Source organism: Bactrocera neohumeralis, chromosome 4 (assembly GCF_024586455.1).
Source record: "Bactrocera neohumeralis isolate Rockhampton chromosome 4, APGP_CSIRO_Bneo_wtdbg2-racon-allhic-juicebox.fasta_v2, whole genome shotgun sequence".
Taxonomy (NCBI): Eukaryota; Metazoa; Arthropoda; class Insecta; order Diptera; family Tephritidae; genus Bactrocera; species Bactrocera neohumeralis.
The window spans coordinates 30,807,379-30,822,623 of record NC_065921.1 but is presented as its reverse complement, the minus strand read 5'-3'; the positions used below and the strand labels follow the sequence as shown (position 1 = coordinate 30,822,623).

General features: G+C 41.4%; 2 protein-coding genes across 2 annotated transcripts; both read left to right on the top strand.

Annotated features, from left to right (window-relative positions):
* The first annotated feature begins 42 nt into the window (after positions 1–42).
* LOC126756601 (uncharacterized) lies at positions 43–4,976 on the top strand. Its single transcript, XM_050469802.1, has 2 exons — positions 43–302; positions 4,709–4,976. Exons 1-2 carry the CDS (start codon positions 110–112, stop codon positions 4,849–4,851), a joined length of 336 nt encoding a protein of 111 aa, XP_050325759.1. The 5' UTR covers positions 43–109; the 3' UTR covers positions 4,852–4,976.
* A 3,865-nt stretch (positions 4,977–8,841) lies between these two features.
* LOC126756583 (uncharacterized) lies at positions 8,842–12,198 on the top strand. The gene is made up of 2 exons (XM_050469773.1): positions 8,842–10,558; positions 10,596–12,198. Exons 1-2 carry the CDS (start codon positions 9,717–9,719, stop codon positions 10,825–10,827), a joined length of 1,074 nt encoding a protein of 357 aa, XP_050325730.1. The 5' UTR covers positions 8,842–9,716; the 3' UTR covers positions 10,828–12,198.
* The last annotated feature ends 3,047 nt before the right edge of the window (positions 12,199–15,245 follow it).

Below are 15,245 nucleotides of genomic sequence, written 5' to 3'. Positions count from 1 at the left end.
ACAGGTATGTAAGACCAAAGACAGGGTTATATACTTCCTCATATGCATGTAATTGTGTATACTCGTATATAGAATATAGCTCTTCATTATTGAAAAATTTTATTTTGCAATGAAAATTACTAACGTGACAAAAGATATTGCATTTAAATGTATTTTTTTGCTTTTGGTTATATGTACTTGTGAAACTGACTCAGATGACAAAAATATAAACAAACTTCTTAATAATCAAGTTATTGTGAGCAGACAAATCATGTGTGTTTTGGAAAAAAGCCCTTGTGACCAACTTGGTAGGCAGTTGAAAGGTGAGTTTACTTCAAAGTTCGGTCAATACGATAGGTATTTGAATTATGAAAATGTTTTATATATATTGTAAATAAAGTATAGAGGTATGCATTTTTACATGATGAATACACATATACATATATATATATATATATATATTGTAATATATGCATAGGTAAAATAAGTTTCAGTTAACATAAGAAGTGAGAATATATCGCAGAGATTAAGAAAAGAAAAGACTGATAATATATAAAATATACTGCGTCAGAAATTTAAGCTTTTATGAAGCGTGTGAATTTCGTTTTAAGGGGAAAGATAGTTACGTTCATTCATTTTATTAGAATAATATTAAATATTAACAACTGAGTTGTTTCCACTTTATTTCTGTAACTAAATTGTTTTATTGATGTTTTTGAAGGTTAGCAGATCCTTCATTACTAGTATCAGGTAGTTATATTAAATCGGACGACAACCACGCCTACTTCCTTCTTGCATAATTGACTTTTACACCTTAAGACATTTCCCTGGCATTGGTTCCTCAAAGTTGAAAGATTTTAAAATGTGCCGTTGCATCCGAAATTAGCCCCTCCTCCTTACTTGTTTAATTTCGTTTTTCACATTGAAAGGAAATAAAAAATAAATACGTCTCCAATATTTTGCCTCAAAGAACAGAAAACAAAAAAATGCTTGCACAAAAAAATTTTGAACATCAGTTTTTCTATCACCCAAAAAAATTTGCAGAAACCGTCACAAGTAATAGTCCGAAGGTGCCAAGTCTGGAGAATATAGTGGATGTGTTAATACATTCCATTTAATCTGAAAAAGCTTTTGGCGAAGCATCAAATTTGTATGAGGACTCGCATTATCTTGATGGAACACTACACCTTTTCTATTGTTCAGTGGTTCGCTTCTACTGTTTGAATTAATCGTGGCATTGTCGATCAAAAGCTCAAAATAAACGATCCCTTTAAAATTCTACCAAACAGACAACATAGCCTTGAACGGTCGCCATAGACAATTCAGCATTCTCTCGAATTATTATTCGACGATTTGCATCCACCAACGGCTTCGAAAGTCCTTCCAGTACGTGGTGCATTCTCAAAATCGATACTGCGGAAACGATAGTTTGCAAACCAATTTGGATCCAATTTCGATCCACACATCTTGTCCGTACACGTTATATAATATTCAACTTGCTTAAACTATATATTCACCCTTCTTAGTAAAACACTAAAATATGCCGAAAATGCTGTTTTTAAGATATCGATTTCCGATTCAACCCATTTCTACATACAGACTTACCATTATAAGAGAAGAATTATCACTTAATTTAAGTTTATATATCACACACTGACCAATATTTTTGATCAGAAGTCTATAAGCATTGGGTCCACATATTCCGTGCCTAGGGGCTTGAGTAGTTTTAATTGGATTTACACAATTTTTGATCATAAGGTGGCCCACACTAAAGACTTTATTCGTGCACAGTTTTATCTCGTTATATTAATTACTTCTTGATTTGGGTACTGGAAAGTAAACACATCAAGTGGAATTTAAAATTGTGCTATATGGAAAGTAACCACGCCTACTAGTCCGATTTCGCCCATTTTCACAATGTGACATAGAAATGACAAAAGAATGCTACACACTAAATTTTGTCGAAATCGGTTGGTCGGGTCTCGATATATGGGATTTCACCAAAAAATGAGCGCTGCCACCCCCATCGTCCATTTTTCAAACCGGTTCCAGGAAAACTTTCATCTCGGTGGGAAAATTCAATGTTTCTGCCTTATTTAGTTATTTATGTATCGCGTTTTTTGTGGTTTTTAACAGTACCGTTATATGGGTAGTGAGCAGGGTCATCCTCCGATTTCATCCGTTTTCACACTATCGGTGGAAGTTCTTATAAGATTAGTACCCACCAAATTTAGTTATTGTAGCTTAAGTGGTTTAGTGGTGGTTGGCGGGGCCACTCCCACTTTTTAAAAAATCTTTCGCATGTGCGCCTTGCCACTGTGATCCTCTTTACCAAATTACAGTTTCATATCTTAATTTATTGCTTAGTTATGACACTTTATATGTTTTCGGTTAATGACGATTTGTGGGCGCGGCAATGATCCGATTACGCCCACCTACGCACTCGATTTTTTTTTGTACTAAGGAGACACATACCAAGTTTCATCGAGATATCTCAATTTTTACTCAAGTTACAGCTTGCATAGACGGACGGATTTCTAAAAATAACTAAAATTTAAGTTGAAAAAAATTTTTTTCTTATAAAAAATTTAAAAGCTTATGTGCGTCTATTCTAATGACCATTTTTATCGATCAGAAGATGAACGGCGCTCGCTTCAAAACATTGTTGGAGTCCGTATTTCCACAATTAAGAGATCTCTTCGGACCAATTCCTTGGATTCTTCAACAAGACAATGCTCCCATTCATAACGCCCGAGTAGTAAAGTCGTTTATTTCAAGTCAAAACGTTAATGTCATGACCTGGCCACCATATTCTCCAGATCTTAACATAATTGAAAATGTTTGGGGCTGGCCAACACGGAAGGTATACGAAGGAGGAAAGCAATACGGAAAGGAAACATTAACTGCAGCTAATAAAGATGCTTAGAGGGAAATTTCCTTGAGCTGCATAGATTCCCTGTATCATTCTATGAATGACCGGATATATGAAGTTATTACTAACAAAGGAGGAAGTACTCATTACTGAAATTATTTTTTTTTATTTCTAAAAATAACTAAAATTTAAGTTGAAAAAAATTTTTTTCTTATAAAAAATTTAAAAGCTTATGTGCGTCTATTCTAATGACCAAGAAAAAGGCACCTTTTTTTGAGTAGCTTAAGAAAATGTTTGAAAAACACAATTTTGTTAAGTTTGAATAAATATTTGAATATCATATTTAAATTATCATTAATTTATCGATGTTAAATAAATGGGGGATAATAAATATTTAAACAATTGTAATGCAAGTAAACGTGCGTCTAACCTATTGACCAGCAGTGTACATATGTATAGTATGTACATGAGTATAAAATAGTAGCAAATCTCAAAATAACATGTATTTTTCATATTTATCAATGAAAATATTCAGTAAAGGAGTCTTTGTGTTGAGATATTAATTATTTTAAAATTTTTCTTTATGACTGATATGTTTAAATCAACGACATAAATTAATTTTAATATAATAAATTCCAACATTTAAAACCAAAATACATAGAGGGTTGTTTTCGATTTTGTTATTTGACTTAAACAACTTCGATATTATACAAGGTGAATTCCAAAGTAAACAGGACTTAAAAAAAAACCAGAACAAATGGTTTTTTCGGCAAAATCAACTTATTTTATTCAAAATAGTCTCCTTCTGCTTCAATACAATTTTTTGCATGGTCCAAAAGCATGTCCAACGAGCGTTTTAGCTCGCGGGCCGAAAGGCCTTTACGTCTGCATAACGCTTCCTTTCATGGGCAAATGCATTTTTCCGAAAAGGAAAGGTCGCACGAAGCGAATATGGGGAGTATTTAAAATGTGATTTTTGGTCAAATAATCGTCCTTCAAATGTTGGATTCTGAGCAATTTTTGGTCGTCAGTCAATTTGTGCGGAACAAACCGTGCACAAACCTTTCGTAAGCCCAAATGTTCGGTCAAAATGCGATAAATCGATGTTTTGGAGATGTTCAATTCTATTTCCACGAATTTCAATGATGATTTTGGCTGAGTTTTGATGAATTCACGCACAGTTTCCATGGAATTTCCGGTGATCACGGATTTTGATTGGCACACATGTTGATCGTCATTTATGTCGACCACTTTGAAAACGTTGAAACCACTCGTGCACTCTGCTACGGAATAGGCAATCATCGCCGTAAACTTGTTTCATCAATTGAAACGTTTCGGTAAAAGTTTTACCAATTTTGACACAAATTTTAATTGTGGCTCTTTGTTCGAAGCTCATTTTCGCACCGATCACACTAACATACTGACACTTAAAACGCAATAACTTCACTTCCAATCAATCAAATATCATGAAAATCTCACTGAACAGTCGATAAAGATAGCAGATTCTAACGCACCAGTCGACATATAGATGGCGCCACCAGTGAGCGCTAAATTCAAAAAGTCCTGTCTACTTTGGAACGCACCTTGTAAGAGTGATACACAAATTTTTGATATGGTAGTAAACTTGAGCTCTTGGTTAGGGCACGAATAATGAAAATTTGCATTGTCATTATGGACCAGTTTATATACACATAATATATATATATAATATATGTATAAAATATCTGTTATACTTATTCTAAATTTACCGAAAGTATAAAAACGTTTGGAGTTTTTCGTATATAAAAGAGTAGCTATATATATTCCAATTTTGTTTAAAAAAAAATCTATAAAATAAATACATATTTTTCATTTCAGCTGCTCTCCCGGAAGTTATTTTACGAAACTGTCGTAATTGTTCGCCACAACAAGCTCAAAATGCTCAAAAATTAACAAATTTTTTACAAGCTAGATATCCAGATGTTTGGGCAATGCTTCTAAAGAAATATCAAAATATATAAGGCATAATTGTTATAATCAAATATTACATTTATGGTATAACAAAATCTTTTTTGATGTAGCTGTATTTTTGCCGTTATAGCTATTTAAAACCCACATAAAATAAATTATCATGCTAAATAAGAATGCATTCTTTGTTTAATTTTTCACCTGAAAACATATTTTAAAAACATGTATGAATTCGTAAAAAAAAAAAAGTAAGGTACGTACATAGAAATAATACATAACTATTTATTTATCATATGCATTAGGGTGGGGCAACAAAACAAATAGTTTGTTTCGCCTGATACTTACGAAAAATATACTGAAGAAAATAAAATCATCACTTCTGCTAAAACTCAAAGAACGCGCAATAAAGGTCTGAAAAGATATGGCACAAGTCAAAGTCCTAGCGCAAGCAGTTACGCTTGAATTTAGAGACCTAGCCAAGGAAACGACAGCCGAAGAAGTATGCACTACCACACTATAGAACGTAGTGCTATCAATTCCATGCGACGATTGAATGACGAAACACAAATTGCCCTTATTAGTTTCCTTTTGGCAATCTCAACCAAATTCCTCGGCGCAAATAAGATAATAAGAGGATGGGTTAATTGTAGGATCCGGGAACTTACAAGATCTGTGCGATGTATCAAATGCGTTGAGTTTGGCCATATAACGCGGAACTGTAAAAACAGCAGAGATCTCACCGGCCATTGCTATCGATGTGGAGAAAAGGGGCATGCCGCAAAAGAATGCAGTAAGAAACATAAAGCCATAGACAACAGCAAAAACCTGCTATTGACCACCTTGTTTCAGAGTTAGAAAAAGACTCTTGGGGAAAAGCTTACTGTATTTTAATGAAAAAAAAAAAATAGATAGATCAAGAAGCCCACCTATTATATAATATTAAACATGAATTTGCTCTGAATAAGCATTTTACTTTCGGGGTAGGGGTTTTTAATATCAATTAAACTTCTGCGAATGGTAGGCACCTTGCCGCGGTGCAGGGGCTTAGGCGCAAGGCATACTCGGCATCCCCCAACCGGTGTGGGTGGTGCTGACAGGCACTGCCCAGGCAGGATGTCGGGTGCCGCATGCGTGCGCCAACCAAGAGCTACCACCTCTTAATCCAGGGTGTTATGCCACTCCCGTGCCTATTGGATGATTTGCGTCCAGGAGGTAAATTCGGCTGTATTATAACGGAGCCTCCCCAACACCGGACCAAATTGGGGAGTAACTGTGGCCTTACCGCGTCAAGAGACTCTGGCGTGGCGGACCCTCTAGTTCCCCATTAAAATAATAGACCCAACAGCTCACCTTGTTGAGCCAAGGGTCGTAAGGATAAGATGAGCACACAAAATTTAAAGCAAAACAACCCGGAAACAAGGCAACAACCACGAAAACGGACTCGGACAAGGAAAAGGAAACCGATGCAGCAGCGAGCAAGGGAGGTCAAGGGGCTAGGCGGAAGTTTAGCTTCCTTGACGCTCTCTCGCCAGAGGAGCGGGCGCTGTTTGAGGAGCATGCCAGGCAGGATGATGACGACATGCCCTCATGCAGCGGCGCTCGCGTGGCGAAAGAACCTGATGCCGCGGAAGCAGCAACAAGCGCCGCCAAGACCCCCGCCAGAAGGCTTAGCGGGTCGGACTCGGTGGAGTCACATCGGGCAGAGCCCGACGGCGCTCGTAGTGGACGAAGGAGGAGGCGCAGAAGAGGTGGGTAACGCCCTTTCCCAGAAGCTGGTAAACCCGGCGGATATAATGACCCGCACAGGAAAAGCATGAGTGGTGCCAGTATGAAGTGGTACCTGCGTTACCTCCGAGAAGGAAAGACTCCCGAGGTAGCGGAGGCTATGGCCAGAAGCAGGAGCAAAGGGAGCAACGTATCCCCAGATAAGGTGCGTGGCAAGACCGTGTCAGCTCAAGCGCAAAGCGGCGGAACCAGCAACCGTGGCCCGGTCAGTGCTACATTGTCCGCAAAGCGTGGCGATGGGAGGGCAGCGCCCTCGGACACGTATGCTCAAGCTGCGAACCGGAAGAGCGGCCGGAAGCCAACCTTCCGAACTGGCACCCCACAGGGTGGAGGAGGGGCGGCGCAGATATGCGGATGATGTTAAAGGCATCCGAGCTTCCGCCTGTTCTACAGGTTCAGCACGGTGGTCATGCGGCCCCACAAGCCTGCAGCCACTGGAAGCAAGGGAGCAGGAAGCGACAGAACAAAGCGGGGGTGTCGAAAAACAGGGAGAGACTGTGGCAGCCCTAGAGGCAGTAGCAATGCAGGTGGACGAGGTGGCGAATCAGCCCAGCGAAAGCAGGACTGGATAGGCAATGCCAGCGGCGACCATCGACGTCCCGGATGTTAGTTCCTGCGATCAGGGAGCAGAGCTACCCTCCATGCAGGAACTCCTCGAGGGGCTAGGAGACCCACTGGACGGCAGCGTGATTGACGGCGGAGAAGAGGATCTACCCTTCCTCGAACCATTATTATAGTGGCCGTCAATACGGAAATTGCCCAGGTGAACTGCATCACGCGGCGGCAGCTTCGGCTGTCATAGCGAACAGGTTCACAGCGGAGAAACTGGGCATACTGCTGATCCAAGAGCCTTGGGTCCATAGAGGAGAGGTTAAAGGCCTCAAAACAGAGCCAAATAAGGTAATCTGGGATCTCTCTAGCGGAGGTGGTGGAAAGGCTGGTGGAGCACATTGCAGAAGGCATATGCTTCCGCTTATTATTGGGTGCGACGCAAACGCCCACCATATGGAATGGGGCAGTACCAACTGCAACTTAAGAGATGAGTCTCTTTTAGAATACATAGTAGGAAGTAACTTAGTGATAGAGAATGTGGGGTGTGAACCCACATTCATAACTATAAACAGGAGGGAGGTGCTGGACATCACTCTGAGCAATGAGCTTGCAAACGGATTGATCTCGCAATGGAGAGTCTCGTCGGAGCCCTCCTTGTCAGACCACAGGATTTTAAGGTTCATGCTAAAGGTAGTGGTCAGGAAACTCCCCCCAGACGCAACCCTCGGAAGGCGAACTGGGATGCCTTCAGGGATATACTGAGTGAGGAATTGAGCAGGGGGGCAGACTGATAATAGCGTTTCAGGCCCAGGCTTTGAGATTAGGCTATCTAAGCTAAACGAGTCTGTTATTAACGCTTATCATGGCAGTTGCCCCTACAAGTGACCACTGACAGACGAAGCTGTCCCTGGTGGTCAAGGAAACTAGCAGACCTCCGGAAAAAGTACGCAGCCTATTCAACAAAGCGAAACGTACGGGGGTCTGGGAAGAGTATGGGAGCTATCTCACTTTATACAATAAGGAGATTAGGTCTGCAAAGCAGGCTAGCTTCAGGAGATTCTGCGAAAATGTCACCTCAACACCAGAGGCGGCCCGGCTGCATAAAGCTCAGGCTAGAGGTACAAATGACGCAGCAGTAGCAATCAAAAGAGGAGATGGGACATTTACGACCAGCGCAGAGGATAGAGCGATGGAGCTTCTGCGGGCGCACTTCCTGGAGACGGTTCGGGAAGACCAATGTTTACCCGTGATCGAACACAGGCCATCCCGCGAGGATTGGAGTATCGCCAAACAGCTATTTACGGCGGACTCGATCCGGTGGGCACTGGCCTCGTTTGAGAGATTCAAGTCTCCGGGAGTGGATGGCATCTTTCCAGCGCTGTTACAACAGAGGGAGCAGTATTTACTGCCTCACTTGGTTCGGCTGCTGAGGGAAAGCCTCGCAATGGCGTACATCCCCGGGCAGATCCACCAGTACTGCTCTGTACCAGATAACCTCTGAGATAGAGAGTTCACTGGAGCATGGAGAGGTGATGCTTTGTGCGTTCTTGGACATCGAAGGTGCCTTTGATAACACGTCTCATAAGAGTCCAGCTAAGGCACTGGGGAAAGGGAATGTGGCAGCACCGGTGCGTAGATGGACTGAAGCCGCACTGCGCACCAGATTTGCCGAGACCACAGTAGGTGATAAGAGGATTCGTCTCGGCACAACAAGAGGCTGCCCATAGGGAGATGTGTTATCACCCCTGCTATGGAGTCTGGTCGTAGACGACCTGTTAGTACTACTAACGAACAATGGGATCCGCTGCCAAGGGTATGCGGACGAAATTGTAATTATAGCAAAAGGTAAAGACGAAGACACTCTCTGTGAGCTAATACAAAGAGGTCTAAACCTGGCGAAGAGGTGGTGTATGGAGGTTGAATTGAATATCAATCCCTCCAAGACGACCTTAGTCCCGTTTACGAGACGCAGGTCCCTACCTGGTCTCATTAATCTCACACTTGGGGGCAGAAGGATAGGGCTTTCAGGAAAGCCCTCAACCTCCCCTCTATCCCCGCCAGGGGCTTGCAGCATGTAAACCTGACCTTGGTCAAAGCAACAAAAGCTTTAATGGTGTGCAATCGGCTGGTAGGAAAGTCCTGGGGCTGTAAGCTGAGGCTCGTTAGGTGGTTGTATACCATGATAGTTCGACAAATAATCACATACGTGGCGGTGGCCTGGGCCTCAATAGCATCGCAGACTTCGGTAAAGACCAAACTATCGAAGCTGCAGCAGCTAGCCTGTGTCTGCATGACGGGCGCAATGCGCACTTATCCAACGGCGGCACTGAGGTTCTGCTGGAACTTACTCCGCTTCATTTGGTTATTGGTCAGGTAGCCAAGCACACAATTCTGCAAATAATGGCAGAGGGGGTTGGGGCAATGGCAGGGTAATCTCGTCCCAGAGGATGAAAAAGATAAGTGGCGATATACCAACAGCCCTCATCCCGAGGGACAGCTTGGTAGTGCTGTTAACTTCAAGAAAAAGTTTAAGGTCACCCTCGGCAGCAAAGGGGAGTGAAATGACTCCAATCTCGAGCTGATGTTGAGGAATAGCATGCTGAGGTGGTACACCAATGGCTCGAAAATGTCGGAGGGAATCGGTGCAGGGATCGCGGGCCCACGCACTAAGCTCTCCATACCCATGGGAGAGTTCCCAAGCATTTTCCAGGCAGAAGTTTTTGCCATAAGTCGGTGTATAGAAATAAACCTCCATCGCAACTATTGCAATGAGCAAATAGCCATTCTCAGCGATAGTCAAGCGGCGCCAAAAACGATCTCCTTTTACGAAATCAAATCGCAATTAGTACAGAAGTGCAGGGGAAGGCTGAACAGCCTTGCAGAACGTAACCAGGTACACCTAATTTGGGTGCCTGGTCATAGAGGTATAGCCGGTAATGAACCGGCGGACGAGCTAGCCCGCTCCGCAGCCTCCACCAGAATGATGGGACCCGAACCCTTTATCGGGGTAGGTCCTCATACCATAAAGGAGCTACTCCGCAAGGAAGAAGGAGTGGGCAGGGAAGAGCATTGGCAGCAAACACGTGGTATGAGACATGCCAACTTGCTAATTGGAGGATACAACTTGAGTAGGTTCAAGGTTGTAATAAACCTCCTTAGGAACAAACTCAGGCTACTGGTCGTATGGTATACCGACCACTGCAAGTTGAATAGGCATTTGTACAACATGGGCCTATCATCTTGCGAAAACTGCCGGTTCTGCGACTTGGAGCCTGAAACCCCGGAACACCTGCCGATCGACTGCACAGCAGTCAGTAGACGCATGCTTAAGGCCCTTGGATCAATGTTTCCGGATAGGGATCGCATAGCCTCATTAGCGCCCGGAAGTCTATTGAACTTCATCAATGCGCTGGGGTTAGGTGAGTCTATGTGAGTTACGAGAGGGCACAATAGACCAAAGGTCGCGGTGCACTCCTCATATTCAATCAATCAATCAATCAGTATCAATTAGTATAAAAGAATTGAACCATTTCAACCGAACCGAACCGCGGTTAAGGAGTACTCACAAACCGGTTCTTGAACAGGCACATTTTTTTTCTCAGTGGCTTGAATCACTAAACCGAACTGCGTCGATTTTTGCAGCGGTTTGCAGCCCAGCACACTGGTCGATAAATAAACAAATAAAAGTTTGAAATATACCACTGTTTGTATCAAAGCTATTTCTTAAAAAAACAATAAAACTAACGGTAAATACATTTTCAAGCTCCTTGCGTACAGCTGCAACCGAAACCATTGGTTTTCGGAAAATGCAAAAGAACAGCTGATACGACGAGAAGTGCCGTGTTGCAGCGAAGAGAAAACAGACTGCCTACCTCGCAACGTGTGCGGGATGGGATAGACACCGTGAGTAGAGGAGAGAAACGAGACGCATTTGCAGAAAAGCAAAGAGCTTGGTAAGCTAGCCGACAGGGTAATGCTCGAAACTTCTACGAAAAACTGCGGCGGTCAAAGGTGATCCAGTGATCAATGCCCAGAGCATGCTAAAATTATGGAGGGAACACTTCTTCAGCCTGCTGAATGGCAGTGAAAGTATAATGCCAGGAGAAGGCAAACCCTATTCCCTAATCTATGACGTTGGAGCAGACGTTCCATTGCGGGGGCCGATTGATTGCCGGCCGAGCTATTCAAACACGGCGGCGAAGAACTGATAAGCAGCATGCTTCAGCTTCTTTTGTATAATATGGTCGGACGAAAGCATGCCCAACGATTGAAATTTAAATGTGCTCTGCACAAATATCTCCTCTCATGAAACAATCAGGCGTCGCACTCGCGACTTAGCTCTCACATCACTGTTGACAGTCATAACTTTGAAGTTGTAGATAGTTTCGTATATTTGGGAACCAGCATAAACACCACCAACAATGTCAGCCTGGAAATCCAACGCAGGATAACTCTTGTCAACAGGTGCTACTTCGAACTGAGTAGGCAATTGAGAAGTAAAGTCCTCTCTCGACGAACAAAAACCAAACTCTATAAGTCAGTCATAATTCCCGTCCTGTTATATGGTGCAGAGGCTTGGACGATGACAACAACTGATGAGTCGACGTTGCAAGTTTTCGAGAGAAAAGTTCTGCGAAAGATTTATGGTCCTTTGCGCGTTGACCACGGCGAATATCGCATTCGATGGGACGATGAGCTGTATGAGATATACGACGACATTGACATAGTTCAGCGAATTAAATGACAGCGGCTACTCTGGCTAGGTCATGTTGTCCCAATGGGCGAATGGAGTACCCGCGGGTGGAAGCAGAGGAAGAGTAAGAAGGACCTGGCTTCGCTTGGAATATCCAGTTGGCGCCACATAGCGAAAAGAGGAAACGACTGGCGCCCTGTTGTTAACTCGGCTATAATCGCCTAAGCGGTGTTTACGCCAATAAAGAAGAGAACTCCTATTTTTAAGTTTGTGAAATGATGCATACTGCGAAAATTTATCTATTGTTGTGAGATACTGAACGTTTTTGTATGGAAACCAAATATATATGTGAACTACGCCATTAAAATACTTTGGGATTCATGTTATTTGATAATATTATTTAACCGAATTTCTGTCGTGTTTTGCTATTTTACAAACTGTCGTTTTCTATTGTATTTAGTATTTCCTTTTTCTCCGTGATTTCTCTTACTTTTATCTTCGATCTCGATTATCTTTTCTGTGATAAAAATGTTTTTTAAGTTATCTTGTGCACTGCAAACTATCCCGTTCTTCACTGCGCGTATGCGTGGTACCGCCCACTTTTTGGTAAAATCCCATATCTCGAGACCCGACCAAAGGATTTTGATAAACTGTAGTACATGTCATTCTCCTTACATTCTTTTGTCACATTAAAAAATCGAACAACCCCGCCTACTTCCCATAGAACGGAATTTTAAAGTTCACTTAATTCGTTTAGTTTCCAGTACACAAATCAAGAAGAAATTATTGTGATGAGATAAGACTTTGTACGAATAATGTCTTTAGTGTGTGCTACCTTATGGTCAAAAATTTTTAAATCCAATAAAAACTGTTCAAGTCCCTAGTTACCGAATATTTAAACTCCGGTACCTATAGTTGACTTTTGTTCCAAAATGTCGGTCAATGTGTGATATACTTGTATATGTAGCATATAACTGAAATTAAGGGATAATCCTTCTCTTATAATGGTATGTCAAAAATAGGCTAAATCGGACCAATACTTCACTTAGCCCCCATATACTTAATATAAAGATTTTCGAACTTCGGGGTGACTTTGTACCGTATATATCGGCCAATATGTGAGTTATCCCAATGAAAATAAGAGAGCGTATTTTATTCATAACAGTGTCTCTTTGTGCCTAAAATAGATAAATTTTAGCGAAAGCTTTGCCTAGCCCCTATACGAGTATAACCAGTATCACGATTTTCGAACATCCGGCTGACTTTACTCTGTATGATTGGTTTTACACCTTAAATTATTTCCCTGGCTTTGATTCTTGCAAGTAAATGGTAATTCAACGAAGTCGACAAATTTATTTTCTTTCCGAAAATCTTTAAAAAGTGGTGCGCTATATCGTATATTCAGACGTTTCCGTTTAGGAGTTTAATATTGAAAGTAGGTGACTTGTTCGCCATTTTAGATTACAAAGCCTAGGGCCTATTAGCAGCATAAGTACCTAAAATAAATTTTAGTTATTTTCAATTTCGTATTTATGATTATATAGGGCACATTCTTTGAGCGCCACATTGAACATTTTGGTTGCTTTCATTCGTACTTACTTGTATATCCATTAAAGAGTCACAGCGGCAAACTTTTATCTTCTCAAATATTTCTTCAACTGAATCTATTTCATAATGGAAAGACTTACGCCTCAACAACGTTTACAAATCCTGAAAAGAAAGTGTATCGCGAGCTTCGCTCAAATTAATCGGCATAACGATATTGGATTAATATTCGACCAAATAGACCACGTCCAGCACGCAGTGAAGAAAACATAGCATCCGTAGATTAAAGTGTACAGAAGACAGTGCAGAGTCGATTCGGCGATGTTCGCTGCAACTTGGACTGACGTATGGAACGACTTGGCGCATTTTAAGTAGAGATCTTAAATCAAAAGCGTACAAAATACAACTTATGCCAGAACTGAAACCGCTCGACCTTTACCAGCTACATCGCTTAGCTTTGTGGGCTCTTGAAAATTCCAGGAAGATTCAACGTTTTCGAGTCAAATTTTATTCAGTATTGGTAGTATCATCGGTACATATTTCTTTAAAAATGGTGCCGAAGTGAACATAACCGTCAATGGCCGCTATAACGCCGTGATAACCGACTATTTTATGCCTGAAATCGCGCAATTTCGGCGACAAGACGGCGGCACTTCCCACACATCGCATCAATCAAAGGATTTATTGATAAAACACTATGGTGAACAGATGATGTAACGTTTTGAGCCGGTTGATTGGCCACCAAGATCGTGTGATATCACACTGTTAGACTTTTTCCTGTGGAGATATGTAAAACCTAAAGTCTAGGCGGACAATCCCGTTTCGATTCTGGCCATGGATCAAAACGTCACGCGTGTCATTCGCCAGTTACTAGTCGAAATGCTTGAACGGGTCATCGAAACTTGGGCTCAACGGATGGACCATCTGAGATGTAGCCGCGGTCAACATTTGAAGGACATAATCTTCAAAAAATAAATACCAAAGAATGTTCCTTAAAATTACAATAAAAAGTTTCCATTAAAGTTTAAGTTTCTGTGTTTTTTCTTTAAGAAGTAGGAAACATTAGAATGGATCCCCATTTATAATAAAAATATGTTCATTAAGAAAATAAGTACTGGGCATATAATATTATTTTATTTTGTTTTATAAGATCAAAAGGCGTTTCTACGATTGACGAATGTAAGTACTTAAAATTTCCGTTGTCTTTAAGATTAATTAAATATAATACAGAGGGTGAGGGAGGGAGAGAGGGTGGGATTACAATGTATTACCACACGGTTGTATTATTTTGCATGCGTATTCTCACAGATCTGTTTGCGTGTAATTAACGGCGTACGCTATTCCTTGCAGCGTCTTAAGCCTCAGAAAAAAAGGCCAAAGTCTTAGGAATATCACTAAAACATTAGGCCGCTCATTGTATTTCGTACAGAATGCCCTAATTATTAAAAAGAATGTTGAAACTCGTGGTCGTTCAAAAAAGACATCAACAACAACGGACAACCGTATCGTTACTCTTGGTAAAAAGGACCCATTTATATCTTCAAGGATAATATCAGCCGATATTGGTCGCATAATATCTTCCCGAATGGCCCGACGAAGGCTACATTGAGCTAATTTACCTGGCAGGATAGCCAGAAGAATACCATAATTGCAAAAAAAAAATTTAAGATAAGATTACATTTCGCGAAAAATCATGCAAATTAGTCCGGCCCAAGTGTTGGGATATGTGGGCGCAAGATCTTGTGGAGTGACGAAACAAACATTAATTTGTTTCGACATGATGTTTGACGGAATGTTCGTCGTCCGAAAGGTAAAGAATTGCATTCACAGTCCACAAAAATGACCGTTAACCACGGTGGCGGCAACATAATG

Bases quoted from the DNA above. Each gene is read 5' to 3' on its own strand.
- LOC126756601 (XM_050469802.1), top strand. From the start codon at position 110: ATGAAAATTACTAACGTGACAAAAGATATTGCATTTAAATGTATTTTT. The intron at 303-4,708 runs GTGAGTTTACTT...TTTTCATTTCAG, and splicing joins ACTTGGTAGGCAGTTGAAAG to CTGCTCTCCCGGAAGTTATT.
- LOC126756583 (XM_050469773.1), top strand. From the start codon at position 9,717: ATGTTGAGGAATAGCATGCTGAGGTGGTACACCAATGGCTCGAAAATG. The intron at 10,559-10,595 runs GTCTATGTGAGT...AATAGACCAAAG, and splicing joins AATGCGCTGGGGTTAGGTGA to GTCGCGGTGCACTCCTCATA.